We start from the raw sequence: 25,911 nt of genomic DNA on the forward strand, positions 1-25,911 counted from the left end.
AAAGAGAGCTATAGGCATAGCTGTAGATTTTATTTATATATATATATTTTTATATTTTTTCATAAATATTTAAAAAACTATATAAAATTTTAGTATGGTATGTGTACTTACTAAGTTAGATATGTACAGGCAAATCTTATCAGCAGGACTTGGCTGGAATTGCAGCAGCAGCAGCATTTTCCATTAAATTTTCTCCTGGCGTGTCCCGGGAAGTTTTGTACCTGTACTCAGCATGGGGGGAATTTTCAGGAAGCCAAGACAGAACCATGAAGTCCTTAATTAAGATTAAAACACAAGATACTTGAAAACCATTGAACGTGGCAGTTGTGTAGGCAATAAATATACTCCCTTGTGTTGTGTTCTGAAAGGCTACCCATATTTGCGAATTATGTACTAATTCAAACAATAGTTTGAATGCCAAAGACCATTTTTAGTAAACTGTGTGTTTGGCATGTTTTTGAAGGGAGTGGGAGAGATGGAAGAATATTTGCCTGAGTGTATCTGGTCGGGGTGAAGCTCTGTCTGCTGGTACTGTTGGTTGGGAAATGAATGATTAATCCCTGTTCCTGGTTCAGAACTCTCTTACCACACAGCTCTGCAAGTATTTTAGTTTTTAATCTAATGAAATGTATTTCAATTGTATGGGTTGTCATCTAAACATAAAGGAGGCTTGAAAGTAAAAGGGAGGTCTTTAACCCCTAACAAAGTATCGTTATTCTTGTGTTTTCTCTGTTAATACTGTCTTAGGTCTGATATTTGTGGTTTACCCACCTTTTTAGAATTCAGTTTATAAATGTACATTACTTCTTAATCTCTGATAAATAATACATACCTGAATTAAACTAACCATGAAGACACTGTTTTGCAAGAGCCTGGCAGGAGGAGGGTTATGTAAAAAATGCAAAAAAAGAAAACTTCAGCCTCAAATATTTGCAGGTGTTTGGTGTCTGCTCCTGACTCCTTTCCAAGAGCAGGGTAGAGGGGATGTTAGCAGCCTGCCACTTCTTCAGCGTGAAGTCGGTGCGTATGTGCCAGACAATTTGAACCATCTGTTGCACAAGGGTGAGCAACAGGAAAGCTATTTAGGCACCTGGGATAATGATGGCATTTTGAAGCACCTTGCTGGGTGACACAGCAGGTCAGATACCAAGTGATCTTTAGACAACTTCTCCCCCAGGAGCGCAGGTGCACTGCTGAGCCTTGGCAGCAGGAATAGCTCTGTGGCTAAAGCTGGATCTTGCCAGAAGGGGCTGTTACCATACAGGAGTACCTCTGGCCCTCCGAAAGGTGAAGGCAACTTCAGCAGTTCAGCCCCAAAAGGGAAGAGAGGGCAGCTGCTTATTGAGTACATTTTTGCCAGACATAAAAATCAGGTGCCACAAGGTTGTGTCCAGGACAGAAGGCATGCGTGAGCTGAAAGGCTGAATTCAAGCGACTCTTCTGCATGCTATCGCTTGTGCCACTGATTTCAGAAAGAGTCCCAGAGTGCCAGATTTTGTCCATCTGTTAATCTCCCTGAGTCTGCTAGGTCTGGTACTGGAGTAAAAATTTTTCTGAAACTGTCTGGGAAGAGGCTAGAGTATGTGCATATTACTGTAGACATTTGGACCTGGGTCAGAGGGCAGAATTGGGGGCTACCTGTCTGTCACACTTCAAAAGGGAGATGCTTTGGTGTCAGCTTGTGCAGCTCAGCAGAAGCAAATGCCATCAGGAAATCTTCAGATGCACGTGAAGGCTTTCAGACCATGCTCCGTGAAATCCCATTCTACAAAAGCTCTCAAGCAGTCAAGGCAGCACAAAATAACCCGGGAGCTGCCAAATGTTGTAACTAGCATTTCTCCAAATAAAAATACCCTTTTTTTCCCAGTTCAGAGCTAAAAAATGAGTTACAAAGGATCTGATGATCAGTGTAATTAATGACACGATACTATTGATTTCAGTATTTCTTCAAGGTATCACCCAAGGGGTGAAATCACCTGCAATTTTATTCGACCAGGCTGTAAGCCAGGGCTCTTGGAGTGTGTTTTTGGTACATGGCTGCTGTGCTTTGCAGTGCAGTCAGTCTGCATTCCTGCAGGGCATAAGGTGATTCCTGGAAGCACCGGACTTGCCGCACACTGCTGCAGGGTGCGGACTTATATCGAGTCCCTGTCCTGTCCCTTGTCCCTTCTCCCAGCATATAGTACTTGCAGGTGGGGTGAAGTGATGAGGAAGGGACTTAGGATAGAGCTTTATAAACACATTAAAAAAAAAAATCCTCATATAATTAAGTTGTTCATGTTCACTCCATCTCTGTACCCCTTTTTCCTTCCTCCCTTCCTTGTACACCCACCCTGCAGACTCAGGGAAAAGCCCGTCAGTCTGAGTTGCCCTTGCACTGACACCCAGGTCAGGGGCAGAGTCGTGTGCTCTCTGTCTTCATCCTCTGCTCTTATGTTGACTTCAAGAGAGTTTTCACTTAGAAAGATGAAATAACTGCTGGTTAAAGCAGAATAGAAAAAAGCAAAATAGACCACTGTGAATACTGGGAAGGCAATAGATAAGAGATAAATAATGTCTTAGGTAATCTGCATTGTCTTCTTCATAACACAGTATGCTTAGAGGGAGTACAGTAATAAAAAGCAAATGCAGGAGAAGGCATATTCAAATGAAAACAAATTTTGCTGTTCAGAAGGATGAACTTTGGGATTTCAAGCATGAGCTGATTCTTGTGAAATCTCTATTGGAATATATTACTTCGCATTTGAGATTACAAAGAAGTACTTACTGCAACTAGCTGGCTTTTGAGAGGAAATTATGATAAGAAGGAAAAAATTATTGCTATTCTCAGCTCCAAAACAAGGGTGCCATTATATTCATGGTTTTTTCATATGTAGTTGTTTCTAAAGGGGGATGCAGGCGTTGTGCGTTATGCTGTCATGAGGTCAAGTCACCCAGCCGCCATCCTTCTGGACACCTTGAGTTTTGCACAACTCCCTAATGGTCCACTGAAGTGACTGTAGCAAAAGTGGCTGTCCTCGCTCGTGGAGGGAGGAGAAGTGAGATTGCTGTGCTGGACCATAGGATGGAGGAGGAGCTGCTGTGTAACTTTTGGTGAAACTTTTCTTGACTGGGAGGCCTAAAGAAAGAAAATTCTTGGTTGCAAGGCATGTCCATGGCTTCTGTCCTACTCTGTGTGCGAGGTAGATCTTGTTGGAATGACCAACTGCTGCTGATGTGAAGCGCTAGACCGGTGGGAGACCGCAGGTGGCTGAGATATTGGCAGGAGAAAATCTCGGTCCCCGTGGCTGGATTCGGAGATGATGCAGTTCTAGAGCTGCAATGTGAAGGTGATACATAAGCAACGGTGTGCAAGGCTGGAAGCCTTTGGGTGGGTAGAGGTGAGCTGGAGATTGGAGTGTGGAGACTGGAAAGTACGGGATGTCTCTAGTAGTACCGAAATGAGAGGAAATGGGTGATGGATACTCTGTGTCAGGGATGCAGAGAGTGCAGGAGCTCATGTAGGGAGACTGGGCAGCAGTTGCAGCTTGCAGCCCTAATGAGGATAAAACATGACAACCTGGGGGGTAAAGTATGGGCTTAGGGATGCTGGGAGTGGTGAAGGTAAGATGTACAAGGTTGGAGTCCTAGTAAAAGAAACAATGATCAGAAATGTCTCTCCTTTAGTGTAGGCAGACAAAGCAAATGTTTTGCTCTTGTCCTTCTCATGTTCCCAACAGTGTTACGAACATCTGCTCCCATCTGGCCTGGAGGTGCGTGACTCAGGCTGAACACAGGGTCATTAGTGATACTGTTTGGGTTGGTTAGTGGTTTTTTTCTTTCCCAGCCCTGTGCAGTAGCTAGCAGCCTCGCACATGGTCCAAGTGTCCTTTGCCTCCCTTGCGAAGATGTAGGTTGTCTCCCTGCCCGGGGCTGGGGCAGCACGTGCTACATGTCGCCAAGGGCTGACGGGGGGCATGGGCAGCAGCTCACCAGTTGGTACTTCTGAGCCTCCTAACAGCTGAAAGTGCTTTTGGCTCCTGAGCCAGCATGGAGAGACAGTATACTATTCCCTGAGTAGTATAAACCTTTCGTGATCTCACTGAGCCCTGTCACAGCATCCTCAGGATTCATCATGCCAGAGACAATTACTGGGATATCCAGCAGTAGGACCGTGACATGTCTGATTTTAAGAAATGAGCTTTCCATTAGGACAAATCCCAGATAGCTAAATGATTCATTACCAAAATGTGTGGCTACGTTCTGCTTCTGCTAACTTTTGTACTCGTAGGTACAAAACTTCATTAGCACGTTCACTTGCAGAAAATGTAAATATGCTCAGTATAAATCTCAAGGTAGTCGCTGTCCTGAATGAAAAAGTCTAGCTCTTTTTTTTCCTCTTCCATTTGAATCTTTTCTTGGCATATGAGAAAAATATGAGTTGAACTTGGCAGCTGGTAATTTGTGTTTGACCTGTCATGTGCTGAGCACGATGGGAATAGGTTATGACAGATTTGTCATATTTAACAATGAGTTTGTCGGTGTCTTGTTAGCACTGGGGGATGTGCTTCCATCACAAGATTTCCTGGAAGAGTAAAAAATGTTCATGCAAAATTAGGCACAATTAGAAAGTCTCAGTTTTGACACTTCTCAAAATCTTGAACCTGGAGGCTATAAAAACCTGAGTTTTAAATTTGGCAGCTATGCAGAAGGTTTGGTGTGTTCCCCATGGGATGTTCCTTCCATTATTTCCTTCTGCTGCTGCCCATAGAATGAGTTTCTGGACATTGGATCTATTATTTGTTTTTATTTTGGGGAGATGTTGCCTGCCAACTGCTCTTTGTTCCTTCCATTCACAGTAAGATTACTTTTCAGGGGTCTTGCTTGAAAATGTGATTTTGGCTGTCTGTTCTCCCCTGTTGGGAAGGAATGGGCAATAAATTGGCTCCAAGAAGAAAGTGACTTAGGATGAAGGGCCAGAGAGATGCAGTCGGTGTGCTGGTGAACCCAAGATGCTCTAGAGGAGCTGGTTCCATTGCTGGACCCTACAACACTGATAACTCTTGAAACTTCCCGAGTCTTATGTATAAGATGATTGCTGCATTTCTCTGTGTGGAGTTGACACAGTTTGATGTGAGATTATTCCACAGAACTACTGAGACCAAAATAGTGAAGTTGTTAGGTTGTACAGTTTTGGGAACATTTCTGTTAAATTCCCCCTCTTTCTCTCCCTCTCTTCAACCCCTACCATGTAAAAGAATCAGTGAAATGTTTTCAGATAATGAATATTTAAATGTAACTTCCTGATTCCTTTTCTGGGTGTTAGCCTTTATATTAAAAGGAATTTGAATAATGAAGAATTCCTCCTCAGTCAAATTTAGGAGTGTTACTTATGGTTGTGAGGGTGAAAAGTGGATGTTACAAAAAGGAAGCAACTGTAGTACATATTTACTAAAGCTGTATACAAGGTAACAGATACGTGTTTATTTTTTTGGCATGCAAGCTATTTTTCCAATCAGTTTTTGGCAACCAAGCAACAGAAATCTTTGTTTACAAGTCTGTGATTTTTTAAAGCTAAAAAGCTTTCTAATAACTAAAACTGTGATTTTATTTTATTTTTTTTTAAGTGGACCATTCTAACAAATCCTCAGCTTTCCATCAAAATATAATTTAGAGAGCAGCTTTTCACCATTCTTATAGTTTTGTCCTCCACGATGAAAGCTGTACTGGAACTGGACTTGCTTCTCCAAATGGGTGAATCCTTTAGATTTTTATCTTCACCTCTCTTTGCTTCTGCTACATCAGGTTGGTCTTTCTTATGTCCTTCATGTAAATATTTCTCAAACTGGAGTGAGCTTTGATTCTGCCTGCCTCTTGGCTAAAATCCTGTTCAGATGGTGTTGCACTGAAGCTCACGTACAGACAAGAGAGAACTGGAAGACGTGGCTGCTTCATCACCCAGGGTCTTCAAGTTGATTGTCTAAGGTGATTCATGCCAAGGCTGCATTTCTTTAAGAGCAATCATAGGCATGTTCATGCTCTCTCTCCTTTTCGCTGTCCTTTGTAACATGATATAATTCTTTTCTCTCCTTCTCCAGTCAATAATGGATATATATCTTTTCAAGCTCCTAATTAAAACTCCAAATTGTGCTTTTTCAGGTCACAGAGCTCAATAATGTGAAGAATATATTACGAATGCCAAAAAGCACAAAGAAGCATGCTGTTGGGATTTATTTTAATGATGACACATCGAAAACCTTTGCTTGTGAGTCAGGTGAGTAAAATGGCAACGCACATTAGAAATCATAAGAGCATTAATTGTGAATTTATAAATGTATTATACCTACACACAGATTTTCTGGGCATTTATACAGAACTTGAGGCAGATGAGTGGTGCAAGGTGCTGCAGATGGAGTGTCTTGGAACGCGAATTAATGACATTAGCCTTGGAGAGCCTGACTTGTTGGCATCTGGAGTAGAGAGGGAGCAGAGTGGTAGGTACATAAATGTTGACCTTTTAAATGTTTAACTGTATTGTTTTAAAGTCATTTGGACTGTGCACATGAATATCAGAAATAAACTGGAGCAAAATTGTTTTTCCAAGCCCTCCTTCCTGTCTTGTGGGGATTGTTTTTGTTTGTTTGGGGTTTTTTTTGGCTTTGGGTTTTTTTTAAATTGCTACCAGAGATAATAATGTAACTGGACTTATTTTAGAGTAGCACTTTTCTTTCTCAGACAAGTTAGTTGCTCTTGGAGATGGGTACTGTCTTTTGGTGTGTGTTTTCTCATATGATGTCTGTAGAACAGTTTCAGTCTGTGACTGAGGCTCTTTGGCAGCGTTGTAAAGCAAATAACAAATAACAGTCATTGCATGCAAAACCTGAGCCCATGGCTACTTCACTTTCCTATGCAAATTAACTAATTACATGCACAAATGCAATTGCAATGTATTTATTCATGCACACAATTTTATTAATTGTTCGCAAATATCAGGATTATGATGGTGCAGACCTCTTCACTGTCTGAATGCACACACAAATGTTTGACACCCTTTGAGTGTAGCATTCTGACTGCCCCAAACATGGCGTTTATTGAATTACTGGAAGGAATTGAGTCTTTGTTTTTTAATTAGTTGTTCTAAGTGGAAATAAGATCTTGTATTAGAGATGGAAAATAGGAAATTCCTTTAATGATTTGCACATTTAATGGGCAGGGATTTTAGACTAACCTTTTGTTTTTCTCCCAGAGAGATTCAATGTGTATTTGATGCCATCCCCTAATTTAGATGTGCATGGGGAATGTACCTTGCAGATAACATTTGAGAATATCTGTCTTTGGGACATCCAGAATCCCAGAGTAAAACTCATCTCTTGGCCATTAAGTGCCCTCCGACGCTACGGGCGGGACCCATCTTGGTTCACGTTTGAAGCAGGGAGGTAGGTGTGTGGTCATTATATTGCGTTGCTTTCCTCGGTGATGCTGGGTGGTGCTCTGGACCATTTCTGAAGGTTGTTGAGGGACATGAGAGCTTGTCTTCAGACAGAGGCTAGTCTGTAGCCTCTGCTAAAAAAAAAATATATAAAAAAAATGTTGAAACAAATATAAAACCGAATAAAACCCCTTTTAATCCCAGGTTCCAGCTTGAATGGAAGCAGTTGCCAAATAAAGCCTAAGGACGGGGGTGGGAGAGCTGAGGTATTCCAGGGGATTGCAGGGTGGAGGCTGACAGCATTATATACTACTGTATAGGGTTGTTCTTAAATAAAGCTGTATATGAGCCAGAGAATTGGATGGACGGGTCTGGGAAGAAGGGGTGAACATCATTCCAGAATTTGTACTGTGTGGGCATTTGGGCACAAAAGTTACAGGTTCTGTACTAGAAGTGGAGCTTGAAGTTGAGAGCAGTGAGTACCAAGTTGTTCCCCAAAAGCAAACTAATGTAATGGAGAAGAGACTCCTGTTTTCCATTGATTATATTCCTGTTTTCCATCTATTTGACAAATGAATTTATAAGAAATTTGAATGCAATGCCTTGTTTTAGAGATGTTGTTCTGTATTGCTTCCTGCAGCTCAGTCTTAATGAGCTGAAGTCTTTGTGTGGCTGAAGTCAGAACACTTATTTATTGAACTAAACTATTGAATCCTTTCTAAGGGATATGGTTGCATTATTTTATATAAGCACATTAAAGAATTACAGTAGTAAAAGAGAAATAGATAATACAATTATCTGGAAAGGGACATTTCAATGTCCGTCCTCCTTATTATTGCAGAATTTAGTTCTCTTGGGGGGCTAAAAGGATACATTTTTATTTAGCTGATCATGCATTAACCATGATAAGGCAATGCAATGGGGATGCTGAGGAAAGGTATTGTTTCAAGTGGAAGATGAAACTCTGCAAAACTCATTACAGGCAGCATTAACAGTCTGAAAGGGGAAGACAAATTAATCCTACCCAGCACAGATTCTAGATAGGGTCTAAATATTAAAAATCTGGGTCTTGTGCATGAACTCTCTAGAGCTTAAGCACTTATGATAGATCAGTGGTACTTAGCTGAGTCCCTGTTTGGTGAGAGCAGTACAAATATGGACTAAAATATTAAGATTGGACCAGGGCTGGTAAGACCCATACGCAAAGACTTTTAGATAACTTCGTTCCCTGTTTCAACAACCTTTGTTTTCTTACAGCTTGTGCGATAGTGCTTTTAGAGCAGCGCGGTAAAGTTTTGCTTGTTCATGGTGATCTGTAAACTCAAATCTCACACTTGGATCCCATCTGTTCTTGCTTTGGTAGGATGTGTGACACAGGAGAAGGACTATTCATCTTTCAGACCAGAGATGGGGAAGCAATCTACCAGAAGGTTCACTCGGCGGCTTTGGCCATAGCAGAACAACATGAGCGCTTGTTGCAGAGTGTGAAAAATTCAATGGTACGGCTTCTTATGATGCTTGTTATTTTGCACTGGGCAACAATGAATAATATGTTTCTTCAATGTGATTTTTAAGTTTTGATTCACAGATAGTAAGCAGTCTGATTATTGCTTTTATTAAATTCTGCTTGATTTTAATATTTAGGGCAGTATATATAACTGGGGTTGCTTTTCAAGAATCAAAACAACAAGGAAACTTACAGCCCTTGATTTTTGTGTTTGCAAAGCTTTCAATAAGTGTGAATTAATACAGAGATTATAAGCTCCTGTCCGTGCACATTCTCATTAGGTTCCTTTGATTAGTCAGCATCATGAGTTTGTCTGGAAGCATTTCTCATCAATCTATTTGCAAACTGTTGTGGCTCATGCTCGGATTTTCATTTGCTAATTGATGTCTACACTCCAAGGATGATTTGGAAAGAGTCATATGATTCAGATTAAACTATGGGGGAGGACTAGATGTTTGTCTGATCTCAGTGGTTGTCTGTTTTCCACAAGTGCTTTTTGTGTCTAAAACTTGTTTTATGATGCACATGACAGGTAGGAAATATAGGAGTGTAAGGTGCAAAACTAGCATACAGATTGAGAACAGATAGCGTGGCATCTCCAATAGCATTAGGTCTAAGGAAGGCAGTTTTATGGCACTTGCACCTAATGTGTTTCAGGATCTTTTTTTTTTTTTTTCGTCATGAAACCTGTAGAGTGAAAAGGAATTTTCTGTTTATCCCCTATCACAACTGGTGTCTACACCCCAAGACTCACAGGTTGACTTTGACAGAAAAATTAGTATCCTGAAGATAACAGGCTTTCTGGAAAGTATAAAATGCCCAGAATGGATAACTGTGGAAGAGCCTGGCTATAAAAACCATCTCTGTTCCAGGCGGTAGTAATTGGTTTATGTAATCTGAAACAAGACTTATGTCCTTCTCTTACTGTAAACATAAGCACTGCTGTTATCCCCATCCATGTCTAATCCTTTCAGTAATTGTACTAACATCTTGGTTTCAGGGATAAGTTGTAGTGATGAACTATCCCAGTAGGAACTGGATGACCCAGCTGGGATGAAACAGCAAATGCCATTACGACTTGTGGAAGCTTAAGAAAAGATGAGAGTGGGTGTTGAGGGAATGGAGAAGGGAACAAACTGTCTTAAGTACTTTTATTTCTCTTGTTCTTCCACTTTCTTGGACTTGAGACGGAATGGAAGCCAAATACATGATCGGAAAGTTATTTCTCTTAATAACAGTCCAATGAGCAGGAGCAAATGAGGAAAGAAGGAGCAATAGGTAACTCTTTCCAAGTGTCTTGACCAGTCTTGTGGACTGGATAACTGATTGCTTCAGCCAAGCATGGAAGCACATGGGTCATTCTGTCATTTGTAGAGCAGGTGGAATAACTTAAACGGGAAAGTGAGGAAAAGTCAAGTCTGTTTCTGTGTGGGTCATGCCATTTCTTTACTTTCAACAGGAAAGAGACTAGTTAGTGTTTTATATATATATATTTCACACTATATAGAGAGTGATATACCAGTGTTCAGTTGATGTTTCTCTGTTAACTTCTGGCTGGTGCCATTACAGCGTGGTCACTTCTGTAAAGCCCATGGGAGAGCGCTGTGTCTGTGAGGATGAAGTACTGACTTGGAGCCTTTCTTGTGACAGCCTCTGCCCTGTGTCCACTTAGACCACATGCTTTTCCCAGCACTTCCAGGTTCACTAGGAAGAGTTTGACGCTTTGCTTGCTTGCTTTCAAAAACATTAGAACTAGCAGGTGGACTCTGCAGCCAGCAGCACTGGTATTTTTCCCCTTCCCAGTAAAGTATCATCTTACACCATCTTTGCTGGTTGTGATTTTTGTTTAAAACCAAGAACCTTTTAGTTCTAGTTAATGAAGAGAGCTCTTGTTCAGAAATATCCAAAATTATCTAAGTTGAGACAGATGGGTAGATGATACAAGTACTCAACAGTAACTAAATTAAGCAGATCAAATTTAACCTAGGCTAAATCAGCATAACTAGCTAACACTTGTAGCCCACCAGGATCAGAAGCAATTGAGTAACCTGTTGAGAGCACAACTTCATTTTCAAAAAACAGGGATAACTTCTATAACAATAGTGAATAGGCTTACAAGCAATTTCATGTTTGTTGGTTTTACATTTATATGATAGCATCTTTAATAGCTGATGTCTGTACTGTAAAATTGCCATCTTACAAGCACCAATAGACTCAACAGATGCACAGTTGCTATAGATTTCAATAGAGAGCAGCTGCACAACCTCTAAAAGCTTTTTCATGAACACTATGTCCAACCACAACCCCTAAATCTATTTTATAGACCCTAGAGTGCTAAGTGGGGGATAAGAACATATTCCTGGTGCACTGAAAGTCTTGTCATTTAGTAGCAGAATGCAATTGTTTCAGATGAGTCCATATGCCCCTGAATACGAGTTTCCCAAGTCTGTCATAGAAACGTCTGGTTCCGAAATACTCAGTAAGACTTGGTGGCTTCTCTGGGGTTCAAGGATAGTCAGATTTAGAAGTTTGGGCAAAGGATCATTATATCAGTGTAGCACTCAGGTGGCTTATTTTGCTGATTACAAAATATTTGTAAAGCACATCTTCATTCAGATTGATTGATTTCCCCTGTATTTTTCTTCTGCTGTTGAATGCCTCAACAAGGACTTCATTTTAGATGTTTGCACTTCATGCTTGGCTGTCTATATTGTTTCTATCTCCAAGAATTATTTACCCTGCATGAATTTTCGTATTAGTGAAGCTTGAGCTATTATTTACAGAAAGGGTAAATAAAAGAAGAAAGTAGGAGATATGGTGGTGAGAAATGAAGTCTACACTGACTGTCTTCTGTTTGCTCCTGTAAACCTGACCACCGCTACATCAGTGATGTGATAATCCAAGACCGAGGCGAAGATGGTATTAAGCTACCTGAGGGCTCCTAGAGGCTGTGAAAAAAAAAGGGGGGGGGGGGGGGGGGAGTTGAGTATCCCATGCTGATAGAGCGAAATAAAGCTGCCAAGTACTGTTGAGAATGTGGGCTATAATGTGTCTGTCACCTCCCTAGCAGTCGCTCTCTTTATATTACAGTATGTTGGTTCAGTTTGTGACTATAACTGGCTCTGGCTCTTGAAATGCATGTGGAAAATTGATGCGGTAGTGGTTCCTCAGCTGGGAACCTCACCCTGACACTTTCTGTTAATGTGCTGTTGCTTTCTGCTAAGGTCTAAGCATATGCTGACCAGAGTCTGCGACACTTTCACAAGGGGGTTTCATTTATTTTCTTTTTCAGTGAATTCAAAGATTTCTCTTTTAAAGGGAGGAAGGAGCTGGCTTTGCTTAGTGATGCATGAAGCCTTTCTGGTCATTTGGTAACTCATCTCATCCAACTGTTTCTTTCCTTTCACTTTTGCCTTGCCAGACAATGGAAAGAAAATATCTCTTCAGGTTATGTTTTCATGAGTATTTGGTTGCCATGAAAACTGACAGGAGCAGTGCTGTGACTTGACTGCTGTCATTTATGCCTGCTCTCAGTTCAGGTTGCTTTAAAAAAGACATTACAACCTGACATCTCACTAAGAAGTAATAACAGTGAACTTGCCAGTTTTGGCAGCTAAAGCTCAGCGCTTCGTAGAAAGATATTATCAGCCAGTTTACCGGCAGCCTTCCCTGACTCTTCTTCCCCTCTTAGCAACTCATGTGTGCGCTTTGCGCTAGATCCATCTGATGTCCCTCAGTCCAGGCTGGAGCCTGCCATTATCTCTGGCCATTTCCACAGAAATTCACAATTAAGAGCGGAAATGGTGCTCGCTAGCTTTTGAAATAAGAGGAGAATATTGTGTATTAGTGTAAGATGATGGTAGTCAAAACAGCAGCAATATGTTAGGGACCTTTAATTTCTGAAGTCGTTTCTATTCGTTTACCATTCTGTAGTTTTGCTGTAATGAATTTAGCAAATGTTTCTTAAACAGTTATTGTTCTAATTGATTTTGATTGATTACATGAATTTGCTTCACTGGGAAGAAAATCCCCTCATAAACACAGTGAGTGCAATCTTCTCCAATTGGGGATCTCAAGATGAAGGTTTACCTATGCTAGTTGTTCTGCAAGGTATTTGAAAATTGGATTGTTCGGCCTGAGGAAACCAACCAAACCTAACAAATTTTAAATCATCTTTCTCGTCTTTCCTTTTGGAGCCATGTTCACAGTTAATTTGAGAATGTTGGTGTGCAGGGGAGAGGGGAGTTATGTTTTCTTGGGGAGTGGGTTGTTTGGTTTTTTTTGTTTTAGCAGTACTTTCTAATTTTTTTAAATTTTAATTTTTTAATGCAATTTTGCCAATTTGTTAAGGTGGGATCCAAGAAAGAAAATACTCAATCTTTCCTCCTTGAGCCCCCAGGACTTGGGGGAAAAAAACACAGCCCGTGTTTGACCCAGAGCTGTGCGTTAGCCCAGCAAACTGCCTTAGTGTAGCTCTGTACATCTCTTATCTGGGGGACAAAAAGTGACAAGAGGTGGCATAGCAGCTCCCAGCTGCTCTCAGCACTGGCTGCTTCTCCATCCCCTGCCTCTGCGGATCTCTCGTAGCCACTGGAACTGCGGGGTGGCCTTGTGTTGTCCCTCACCGCTTCTCACATCTTTGCCGCTTCTTCGGCTTAAGCGTGACTTAATATAACTTGATCCCTGCCACGTGCGCAGGGAGCTGCATTCGAACTGCTCCGGGGATCCTGATCTCCGTTGGGGTTTCAGCATCTTCCTTCTCCCCAGGGCAGAAGAGGATGAGAGGCTACGGATTAGATGCCCTCCAGTTAACAAATTATTTGTTGTATTAACGATATGTGGAGTCGCACGTCCCGCCTGGTGCTCCGCTCGCAGCCTTTGCTCATGCGTGTTCCAGCATATCAATTCGGACTGTTTTCAACCTCCTTACGGTGCCGGGTGCTTCTGCGGCATAAAGCCAGGTCATTAGCAAGTTATTCCTACTTTTTCTGTTGCCACAGAGATACAGTAGGTTAATTGTGAGAATGAAATCAATCATCATTAGAGCTGCCTTTGCTCGCAGTCTGAGGTGTTTTGATGAAATGCTGTGTATTCAGGACACAACATACTAATTCTTTTCTCCAGCTGTGGGTTTTTTTAATTTTTTCCCATGCTGATTGAGTTCAGGAAGGGCACCTCTTCTGGCCCTTTTCTGTGTCTTTGTCTAATCTTTTTCTAGCTATATTTCTTTTTTTTCTCCCAAGATAGCCTATTGCTTTTTGCACTCCTCCTGACAGCTGAACTGTTGCTCAAACTGCCTTAGCTCGCTGTCCAACTCACCAGTAAACAAAACCACCAAAAAAAGTATCTATAGCCAGGAAATGCCATCCTCACAATGCTCTGCTGATTTTTATTCCCAGCAAAAGATCCATCGTTGTTTGTTTCCATGGTGCTGAGGTGTGTGTGATGATACTGCAAAGGGAGTCAGGGCTTTAGTGAAGGAGCTGTAATAAATACACTGTACGATGTAGGTGGACCCTTGCACGGTGCAGTGATTCACATCCAGCTGATGTGGAGGTGGGTGGTTTAAGAGCAGGAGTTGATCTGGGTTTGGTTTTGTTTTGTTTTACCTTCACATCACAGGCACAGTGTCCACTGTACAGGGAGGAGGTTGAAGATAGATGGCATCTCTAAATAACTTGGAAATGGTCTCTTCGGATACAGCCAGCCCTCGTGTCTTCTGTGCTTGCTTTGCGTGTTTGTTTTTGCTCCAAAATATACTGATCTTCTCGCAGAAGGTTCTTTCACCTCAGGTTTTGTGCAACTAAAATGTAAAATTTACCCTTTTGTAAAAAGGTATCTTTATAAATTGGAAAAGTCAAGTGCAGTCTTCGGATGTTCGAACTGATGTTTTTCTGAGCTTTGGGAAGAGAATTTTAGCTGTACTGTGAAGCTTATGATAAAATCCAAATATTTTTATCAGCTTGCATGTACATCTTATTGAATTCACAGAAAAAAAAAAAGCCTCAAAGTAGTCAGTTCTCATGTATTTTTGTGTTAAGTATGGTATAAATAACAAGGGGCTGTGATTATGTGAGAAAACGTAGCTGAAAGCCCTGTATGGAGGGGGAAGTGTGAGATGGGGCTTCCAGCAATGCACTGCAGCCCACATGCTCTCCTCTCAGCATACCTGGACGTGCTCTTCATTCAAGGAATCTGGCTGAAGGATGCAGCTATCTCCTGTTGAACTCCTGTGCCATCCAGCTGGCACGTTTCTCAGCTGGAGGAGAGGCGAGATGAATAGAAAAGGCTTCAAAACTAACAAGAACAACTTGTCCTCACCCATGTGAAACATCTCCAGTCAGGTTCTCCATGTGCTGAGGCTGTATTTAACTTTGGGGAGTCACTTGCGTAGCTGGGAAGACCCTCTGACGGCTTTGCTGCTAAAGGGGGGGAGCATACCTGCACTGTCCTACCTTCTGCTGATCCCTGGTTTCTGTTTCAGCTGCTTGAGTTAAAACTCCCCTCAGGGGAAGCAGTGCTAGCCCAGGACCAGGGGAACACCAAGGTGAGCTTTGGTGTGCAACAGCAGCGTGGCCTCCTAACCCGAGCGGTGTGTGTCCGTGGAGACTAACCCCCCAGTTGCTGCTCGTGTAGGGTGGGCAAACGGAGGGAGGGAGAGGCTGGGCTGGCTATTTCATTAGAAGTTCTTGCAGCCAGTGGTCATGCTGTCCTCAGACTGTCTCCCTCACGTTAGTTTACTGCTTTGCAGCTTCAGATGAAAATGAGCGAGCGAGCCGTGTCCCTCAGCACCATGGTGCCCTTGCCCCGCAGCGCGTACTGGCAGCACATCACGCGACAGCACAGCACCGGCCAGCTTTACGGTCTGCAAGGTAAGGGGCTGGGGTGGAAAGAGTCAATGCGCAAATCGGATCGTGACATTGCTGAATCATTTCAGTCTCTGTCCGTCTCACTGAAGGCTGATGTTTGGTCTAAGCCAGTTGCTACTGCTGTCTGGTTGATGGAGAGAAGGGCACATCTGACCTTAAGATGGACAATTTGGCAGGGGGTTGTCATCAGGAGGGGCTCTTCTTACTTCCCATGGGAGAGAGATCCTTCGTTTGACAAATTTTACAGGATGGCCAGTTACCAAGGTTGCTCAATCCTTTCTGCTACCAAACTCTTTTAATGGCACCTGATTTTTTGCCAGACTTATAACCATTTGTCTCCTCTCTCCTTTGGACGGCTGCCTCATACTAAGAATGATGCGGTTGTCATTATTCATTTTGTGTACTTTTAACATTGAACCAAAACAACTGCATCCTCAAAACCAGCTGAATTAGGGAAAGTAAAAGGCAATGGCCATGATAAATAGGCCTAGAAAACTGTTGCTTGAACAGCTGCAACACTGCCGCTGTGCCTCGCAGTGTGGCCTGAAGATGGGCAGATGTCTTCTCCAAATCCCCTCCTTACTGTCAGCCCAAGGGGCAGCCCAGCTCAGTCCCCTCATGCCCGAAACCCTCTCCAGGCTGCAGAGAGGGAGGAATCGCTCCCGGTGGATGTCTCAGCACCCAGTGGTCCCTCCGTGGTCACCAAGGGACATCTAGTGGTTATGGAGCACATGGATGGGGAGATCCTGGGGGGAGAGCGGACCCCACCTGCGGGAAGGATGGCTAAGAGGGTTTCGCAGCAGTGCTGATGTGAGCCGTCTCTGCCCTTGTATTTCAGAGCATGTTTCAAAACTGAACTTCGGTCTCCTGAGATAGTGAAAGCTGCAGCACCTAACAGGCAGTGTTGTTGCTTTGTGCCGGGTTCCCCAGAAGCACCCTGGGAGTAGGAGCTGCAGGTTATTAGGACCTCTGAGGAGCTGGTCCAAAATCAGCATCTTGTAGTTATATGTATTTTTAGAATTTAAAAAAAACCCAAACAACCAACGGCCCACTTGTATTTCAAAACATACTCTTCTACTCTAAGCTACGTGGATTGGCTGGGTTAGTGTTTGTATAGAAGTTGGTATTGATGAATTGTGAAGTCAGGATCGGGGCATTACTTGGAAAAGCCGGCACAAACCAGACTAAACACTTAATAGAATTGTGACAGCCTGGTGTATTAAATGGAAGGAGCCAATACCTGCCATAACTTTATTTTTACAACGTGTGGCACAAAGGCTGAGCTTGATTAAACATTTGGATGATAAAGATGGACTGAAGCAGTTTCCCTTCACCATAGGGGCTTTAGAAAGTGAAGCTCAGCTTGGCCATCAGGACACAGGTTGTTTCTCTGTCATCCTTGAAGGTCAGGGCTGGTGTGTGCTGCACCAAGGGGCAGCCCTGCTCTTGGTACCTCATCCCGCTGCAAAAAAAACCCCAGGTAAACCTGTGTTTAGCACAAAACCTCAGGACTTGGCAGGGCTTTCTGGTACTAACATGGAGATACCGTTTACCAACATCAAGCATTCAGAAATCACTAGACAGATATTTTAAAACATCTGGTTTGGAAAACTTTTAAAGTGTCTTCCCCCCCTGCTCCTCTTAGATACTAGGAGTTTCTCAAGGAATAATGATTTATAGATATTTATTTTACTTTTTTAATAAAGTTGGAGATTGTAGAGGTTAGCACCTTCAGAACACAGAATATCACAAGCTGTGATTAAAAATTACGAGCCGGCAGCCTTGACATATATAGCCATATTCCATTCTGGTCCTCTGATTTTTAGCAAATCATAAAAGCTAGTATTTTTCCTTTTTCCTTTTTTCAACACTAGAGGGGGCAGGCAGCACATGAAAAGCCCCAGCTAGACCCGGCAAATGTTCCAGAGGAGGGATGAATAATAAAAGCACTTACATGCCTGTTTAAATTTGTTCAATAAATTAGGGCATGGGAAGATGACCTGCTGGTGGCAGCCTGTGGCACACAAGAACAAGACTGCTTGCAGCCCTCTGACACAATCCATGGATTGGTCTTACAGTGCCTTACTATAGAGTCCTTTATTAAAACAATAATTCAGCATTGAGTTGACAAAAGATAAATAGACTGTATGGGTACAAACCACTTGTTTTATATTTAGAAAAATGGCTTGCTTGTTAAACTGGAAAAAAAAGGATCCTAGGAGATTGTCGTCATGAGAATGGGGTAAAAGTCTTTGTAAAATAAGCAAGCCATGCAGCCAGCATTGTAACTAGGAAAGACACTGAAGTCCTTGTCTTGCTCAGCCGTCAGGGCTACTACTTCAGTGATGCACTGAGCACCTCTAATTAGATTAGATTGCCAAAATCTTGAAATGCTTCAATTACTACTAGAAAAAGAAGTATGAAATAATTGTTATACTGACATGTGTAATTCCAGATGTATGAAGCAACATTTCACTCACTTAATGCTAGAGGCACCTGAAACCCTGTATGCAAAAACTCTCTTCCATGAAAGCTGGAATTTATGATTTCTGAATTGGCTCTTGTCCTCTTTTCTGAGGTACAGAAAAGAACCGATGCTAATATTGTGAGCTAAAGTGCATTTTTCATTTAAAATGCAAAGCCAGAACTTATTAAAAATTAATTTACTTTGTACAACTTTCTGTTCTTAAGGAATTGGGAAAGAAAATCTGAGTGGAGATGTTTCTGAGAGGGAGCAACAGATTAAGCAGGGGTAGGTTTAATTAAAAGGCTGTAATCTGTAGTTCACGTAGTCCTTTATAGAAAGTGCTGAATAAGATGCCTATGTCTTACTGAGCATTGTTCTGTTTTTTTTGCATCTGACTTGGCGAAGATGTTTCTAGCCCAGTGAAGCTTCATCGCACGGACACTTTTCCAACCTACAGGTCAGACCATCGATAAAAGACTGTAAAGAACTTTACAAACTCTTTGTCTTCTGACAAACTGCCCCAGTGGATGACAGCGATAATGATAAGCAAGGATGGAAACACAGAAAATTTCAGGTTGGATGAAAAATTCTTGCAATACCAAGGTTTTTTTAAACTTTGCCAAAAGCTGAAACTATTCTGTAGATATTGGGGAGCGGAAAAAACCCAACAAACCCTCCAGTGTATCTTTTATATCTTACAGCTGGACAGAGAAGAAATCACTCCCTAAGTATTTCCAAATGTTTTTGTATGATAGGTATGTTGTAAATACACAAGACTTTCCTGTTGTAGTGTGGTTCCATTTTGTCTATTACAGCTGTGTGTTCACTAATGTCAGCTCTGTCATCCTTGTTTGTTGTAACGCTTATCTTTAGTTACTTATGTTATTGTTCAGCCTAATCCTCGACCTTTGAAATGGTGGCCAGTTTTAAGCAGCTATTGGATACAATTTTTCCTGTTTGAAGCCTGATGAAGACTTGATTGATTTCTTTTAAAAGCACCCTCTCTATCTTCTATTTCCTGTATTTATTTCCATCTCTGTAAATGTTTAAAATAATAATAATAATAAAAGGTCCCACTTAATTTGTGGTACAGTGCTTTTTGTCATCACTATCAGCATCATGAGCAGAGCTGTTGTGGAGCCACTAGGGCACTAGAAGGGAGGATGGAGGGAGAGGACAGTGGTTTGCTGCTCTGGATCCCACCTCCACATCAGAAGCCATGCAACCACTCATCAGGTGTCCTAGTGAAGCAGAGTAGTAGATTCAACAGGAATCTTGCAATGCCACAAACCATTTTGTGGCAGAAAGCCGATTTTTCTGATTTGTGACAGCATCTGTGTAAGGCACTACTTTCATAGATTGGCACCAGCGTCTTAATTTAACAGCAAACAGACTTTTCAAAAATAGCATGGCAGACTACTGTGTGCTATGTCAAATGGTCAGAAATGTATAACAGCTGTAGGCAGAAAGCTATGATTACCCTGAATGCAAGTGAAGTACTGCGCTTAGTGAGGTGTAGTTAAATCATTTTGTTAACAAGCTCTGAGTAAGAATGCCTTGTCAGATTGCAAGTCAGACTGATCGTCTCTAACCATCTCGTTCCTGCTCGCCTAACCAGCTTAAGGAATAGGTCTTATTTTGATTGTACCAGTGGGGAATATGGTCTCTGGATATTTTTAATTGAAAAAAAATATGGGATACAAATCTAATGATAATTGCATTTATCTAGGCATGTATAATGTTAGCAGCTAAGTTTTCAGCAGATATCCTGGAAGAAAAGTAAAAGAATGCAACAGCTGGCGTAGGTTTGTAGAGACTGAGCTTCATTTGTTCATGTTTGTAGAGAATGAATTTGCACAGGCTAGTTTTCTCATGTGACAGAGGTAATAGTCTTATGGTTTGAGTAAAAATAACAAATATATTGGCTTTTCATTCTGAATATGAAGTTTCAAAGCAGACTGGGAGGACATGACGTTGGTCATCACCCACATGATGACTAAAAGTAGATTTCAAAACTATACTCATAGTTACAGTGAGCTGTACTCAGAGATTCTGTCAGTGTTCAGTGCTGGAGGAGGATATCCAGAATGGCGTGCGGTTCTGCGTCCGCTTCCAGTCCTGGTTAATCACTTGGACGGAGCAGTAGGGAGTGTGCTTATTAAAACTGCAGATCTATAAAATGGGAAAGGAAGGACACAGGAATACAAGATTAGAATACAAAATGATCTGGACAAATAGAAGAAATTCAATAGGGACAAGTGCTTCTAAGCAAGGCTAATTGACTACACAAATACATAATGGGAAGAGAAGCAAGACAGCAGCCCTTTAGAAAGGGATGTAAGAGTTGTAGCAGATTATAAGAGGAACACGAGGCAACAAGGCCATGTTGCTGCAAAACAAGTAATGTCATAAGGGAATGTTAAAAGCGTTTAGCTTGCAAGACAGCTGAAGCTATTCTTCTGCTCTGCTCAAGGCTGGCAAGGTCTCAGCTGGAGTCCCGTCTGGTGGCCGATCCCAAGCTAACGTGCTCAGCTACTCCAAATCGCTGTGCCCTGTTACAGTGCTGACACGTTGGGGTGGTTCAGCTCTTGCATTGCACTGTGTGCTGCATAATGTCTCTACCTTCCTTTATCGAACAGACTTTCTCTCCAGGAGTAAGGAAGGAGCAGATGTTTCCAAGTCAATTCAGCCTTTCTGTTTGTTCCGGTGTCCTGAAGTAACCAGTCACTGCAGTAAGATCTTTTTTAACTGGTTTGGGCTTAGGATCTGTCTATCAGTTTAAGAAATGTATTATCAATTGTGAGGTAAAACACTGGGAAAACGTAAGATATTGGGTTTCTACATCCAAAAGGGTTGTAGTAACAGAATTGGAGGTGAGGGAGGCTTTCAGGGAAGCAAACTGATGAGTGTGGTAAAGGTAAATGTGTTTCTGAAGGAAAAAAATCAATATGCCATCGTTGTTTAAGATACACCATAGTGCAAAGATAAGCTTAATTTATTGTAAATAAGGATTATGTTCACTGTATTTCAAAGCTGCACTGCTAACATAAATAAGTGATTGAAAGGCATGTTATGACTAATAGGTCTTTATCTTTCAGGTTTACTTCTGCTAATGTATTCCCTTTAGAGCTGACAGCATCTGTTGTTTTATCATAGATATGACAGTTCAGTAAATGCTTTTATTCACCTTTCACTCATGCAATGATTGATATAGTAAGACTATCTGTGGTTGAACAGTCCAATTACAAAGAAGACAAAAAAAGCCACTCTAACCTTGGCCTTTAAATGAAGGGTCATTAAATCAGCTAGCTCTGATATTATTCTTTCTAGTCAAACTGTCTGCGAAGGATGGAAAAAAGGCCTAAAAGTAACTTTGCTTTGAATTACTATGTGTGTATGACACAATATCAAGAAGCTGCTTTGTTTAATTTGTGGTACCAACAGATTAAGTCACTTAATCTTTGAATCATTGCTGACTCACTTAGTTAGCAAGGTCATTAGCTGAAGGGAGTCAGAGGGTTTGCTGCTCCTATAGTTAATGGCTTTAAGGTGAGGGAAAGGTCTTCACTGTATTTGGAGCTGGGGCGTTTAGACCGCATAGCAGACTGTGTGTGTACAACACCGACAGGATGATGCCATCCTGCGTATCAGTTGGGTGCCAGCGGTACCTGGTACGCTGGTGAAAACAGATGCAGACTGGTACCTGAGCTACACTCTGTCCAAAGAGGTGTACTTCAGAAAACATGCTGCAAATCCATTTATAGAGCTGTGGGGCTTAGGGCTACCACGGGATTCAAGGATCAGTGTGTGACAAATCCCTGAGAACTATTTTTCTCCGGTCTCTGCCCTACACATAGGCCTTGCACATTAACAAGACTTCACAAGGTTGTTTTTTGTTTTTTTTTTTAGCTTGTTCTGTATGTAAAAAGGAGGATAGCAATTTTATGGACTAGTTTCAATTGCTCCACCAAATTCCAGCACGGCCTTTTATATCCTTCAGCCGCCTTCTTTCTTGAATGTCCACAGATCTTCCTGGATAACTTTTTCAAAGGCTCAAAAATGTTCTGCAAAGTCATCTAAATGTGCAGGTCTTTGGCTCTGTGTAACCTCTCCCATTCATACAGCTCTAAGTAATGCTGTGCGATTTCTCAGACGGCTGCTCCTCAAACACTGGACAAAAATGCCGTACCCCCAGTCCCTTTCATCCCACAAAAGACCAGTGGCCAGCCTGCAAGACATAATTGTGGAGATGGAAGAACATGTTTTAGGAGCAAAAGAAGAAGGGATCAGGAGAGAAAGCATAGAGCTGCTTACCCCAGTTTTCATATCCATGCTAAGAAAAGTTACTCTATCCTTTGAGCAGGAATGACCCAGCAAACTGGTAATAGCACAGTGGGTAGATAGAGATGGTCCAAACTGCAGCAGAACTTGGCGGGTAATGATCTTAAAAGGCTAATCTTGAAATCAAGTACCTTAGGGAAAAAAAAATCAAAATATCAAGAATTCAATTACGTTTCATTTTCTTAGATGGTCTTTTATTACAGGTAACAGAATGCAAATGCCATTATCTAAAATAGCATAGAGTGCAGCATAACTACCTTAAATCATTGTGCTGCTGAGAGAAATGGAATGGCTGGCATCCTCTCCATTTCCATTTTCTAGAGGGAGATGGAGTCAAACAAGGACTTGCCAAAAGTTGCTCAAGTCCTCAAGGTATTTTCATCATGCTTCAAAACTTTTTTTTTTTTTTTAATTAAAGATCTTCTACTTTTTACTTGACCAAGATTTAACAAAACAATTTTTTGCTTCCTTGAGGTAGGGAATGTAGTGGGTTGTTTCAGCATTTGTCTGAGTGAAACAGCTTTCTTTTTCATGCTTGTACTGTTGTTAATATTTATTCTTAAAATCGTTAGTATTTAGTTTTGTTTTCCCTTCTTACACTTTACAGCAGAAAAGCATCATTAATATTTAAGCAGATGAACATCTCTTGAAGTTTGTGACTTGTAGCCAGAATGTCATTAATTTAAATCATCACACAGATAAAATTAATGCAATAAGAGTTGTATCTGAGTCCTGTTGCTGAGCAATTCTGGTGAGCGCATAATAATACTGCTGCCTCAGGCATTGAGATCAGGGGTCATGATGTGATATTTCTGTGTGTTCATTAACTTTCACAAGGGCAGATTGATCTTCTGTTTCTGTGAACACTAATGAACCATTTTCTTATTTTTAGGGAATATTCTATCACTACCACTAACCATGTAGTGTTTAAAGAAAAGCTGTTTTCAAACAGAAGGCTCTAATTAGAACTTGGGCCTCAGCTGTATTGATTGCACTACTCTTTCTCAGTGGATTTACAAATGCCAGCAAATAAGCTTGCCGGGAAAAAGTTTATTGTAGTGGTTTTCTCTTTAGTATTTAGCCTATGTGTTGTTCTATTTCTTGACAAGCTGAAAAAAGGTAAATAGGTGCCGAGGATGCATTCAGGATGGTTGGGTTTGTATGAGTATTTTCCCAGCTTCCTGTCTTTTAAGTACTCTGGCGAACTCAGAAATAAAAGGCGTGAGGTGTTCACCTTACTCTAAGCCAGCAAAAAAAAAAGTTACAGTCTCTCTGGTGAGATGAATTCCTGGTCTTCCAGCCGTATGAATGTAAGAAAATATAGAAAGGCGTAACTCAAAGTAGCTGCGAGTGCGTTTGGCTCTCCCACCTCCCGGGTGCCGATGCCAAAGTTGCTTTAAGCGGAGGCGCGATCTCCGCCTCGGCCACCGGGTGCCAGCCTTGCCGTGGGAAAGGGACAGGGAACATCAAAATATACTTTTTTTTTCTTTATCTGTCTTGTGGTGCCTTCCACCCTTTCCTCCATATCAAGGCTATACGCTCCAGCTCTTCCCTTGCTTGCGTGTCAACGGAAAACAAAGTGAAGCGTTTGGATTATTCTAAAGGGGATCTCCATGGCTAAACCTTATAAAAACACAATAGAAGTGTGTATGTTTTGGAGAAAGTTCCCTTTGTATAAGCAGTAAATGTGGGGGAAAAAAACCTTTCCTATGCACCACCGGTGCCATTTTTGCACGATACGAACAGGATCGAGGGGGACGGCAGTGTGAGCCCACCATTAGCAGGTTGCTGCTGACCTAGTGGGTTTTGCGCAGGGAAAGGAGAGATGGTAGATGTACCTGGCGAACAACTGGATTTGCACAGACTTCTCTTACATCCGTTTGAGCAACCAAAGCCTGTAAATGAGCCCTGACCTTCTGGTTTCAGCTCCCACCACATTTTGCTGAAGGTGTCCGAGTTGGCACATAGAGCTACTCCGTCCAGGTGATGGAGAGAGGCAGGCTCTGAGGCTTGCCTGAAGAAAGGTGGTTCATTTTTTTGCTTGATTTTTTCTTAATTAAATTAGTCCAACTTCCAAATGTCAGGTCATAGTCACCCAACTGCAGCGGGTTGTCTTTAAAGCTTCCAGAAAGCCACCTCCTAGCAAAAGGAGCAGTGTGCTTCTGAGCCAATTCATTGCAGTTGAGCAGAGAAAATGGGGGATGTGGGTGATTTATCCTGTCCTTGCATTGCTGCTACAGGTCGCAGCCTAAGTGAAGAGTTTTATGTCCTCAGGTGAGGAAACTAGCAATTTCTAGATGGGCTCATTTTTTTGGCTCAGGCTCTATTTCCAGTTCAACCTGGGATTCCCACTTGATTTTCCACATCTTAAAAATGGGAATGGCACATCCGCAGGCAGGAGTCCACAGGATAAACGTGTAGTAAAGATCCTCTCATTTTCAGAGATAATACAGTAAGGACCACATAAAATAGTGTGAAGAAGACCTCTGGTCCTATCGGACAAATTATATTTTAAAGGATGCATAAAAAAGAGACTCTAATTACCTGTGCTCGTTAAGAAGCTATTGGTATTTTTTTTTTTTTTTAAAGAGAATTGCACCCTAGCCACACTTAAACTCTGGCAAATGCCTGAATTTTGTGTCTCAATTTTCTAGGTTGACTTTCCCTAACCTCCTTTTATATTCTGCTGTGAACTTAAAAAATCTAGCATACTCCACTGCAGAGGTGGACATCCTATTTATGTGTAGTGTATGAAATCATGCTCGTATGAAATTATAGCTTCTAATCAGACATTGTCTGTATTTTGAGATCACTGAGTAAAAGACATTAGAAAATGAGTAAGAGAAATGGATAAGAGAAATTCACTTGCTAATATAATTTACTGTATTTTTTTGACGGAACAAAGAGTGCTTAATTTTACATAATGAGATAAACTGTATAGGGACCAAATGATATAGAAAACCCTTTGTGCTGAAGGCAATGCATTCTTTTGGAATATATTGCCCATAAAACTGAAGTAAATAGTTGCATAAATACTTATTTCTCCATAAATGTGTAATGACTCAGCTGAAAGCCAGACAGTATTAATGATGTATGATCTCTATTTTTGGCACATTTAGTAAAATGAAAGTGTACCTACATTTAGCATAAATGATACAAGTAAATGTTGTTCTGCAGTGTAGGAAGGGAAATGGTAGCAAAGTTAGATTTATAGCTCCTCTGCCAGCTGTGAAAGGTAAAGAGTCGGAGGGACCTTCCACAGCTAGATCTTCTTGGGAGCTCTGCTCTGGTGTCCCCTTGATGCCGTTGAGTAACCTGT

General features: G+C 41.6%; 1 protein-coding gene across 7 annotated transcripts in view; it reads left to right on the forward strand.

Annotated features, from left to right (window-relative positions):
• DOK5 (docking protein 5) overlaps positions 1–19,330 on the forward strand; it is a 45,240-nt gene extending 25,910 nt beyond the window's left edge. The window contains exons 3-9 of one of the 7 annotated variants that reach the window (XM_075019664.1): positions 6,139–6,253; positions 6,333–6,473; positions 7,226–7,415; positions 8,772–8,907; positions 15,400–15,462; positions 15,667–15,787; positions 18,476–18,555. In XM_075019664.1, coding sequence (XP_074875765.1) covers positions 6,139–6,253; positions 6,333–6,473; positions 7,226–7,415; positions 8,772–8,907; positions 15,400–15,462; positions 15,667–15,787; positions 18,476–18,540 — 831 coding nt within the window. In that variant the 3' untranslated portion in view covers positions 18,541–18,555. Of the gene's footprint in view, positions 1–6,138; positions 6,254–6,332; positions 6,474–7,225; positions 7,416–8,771; positions 8,908–15,399; positions 15,463–15,666; positions 15,788–18,475; positions 18,556–18,656 lie in introns of those variants that run through there. The other 6 variants (XM_075019676.1, XM_075019657.1, XM_075019684.1 and 3 more) reach the window with 6 other exon arrangements.
• The last annotated feature ends 6,581 nt before the right edge of the window (positions 19,331–25,911 follow it).

Source organism: Buteo buteo, chromosome 2 (genome assembly GCF_964188355.1).
Source record: "Buteo buteo chromosome 2, bButBut1.hap1.1, whole genome shotgun sequence".
Lineage (NCBI taxonomy): Eukaryota > Metazoa > Chordata > Aves > Accipitriformes > Accipitridae > Buteo > Buteo buteo.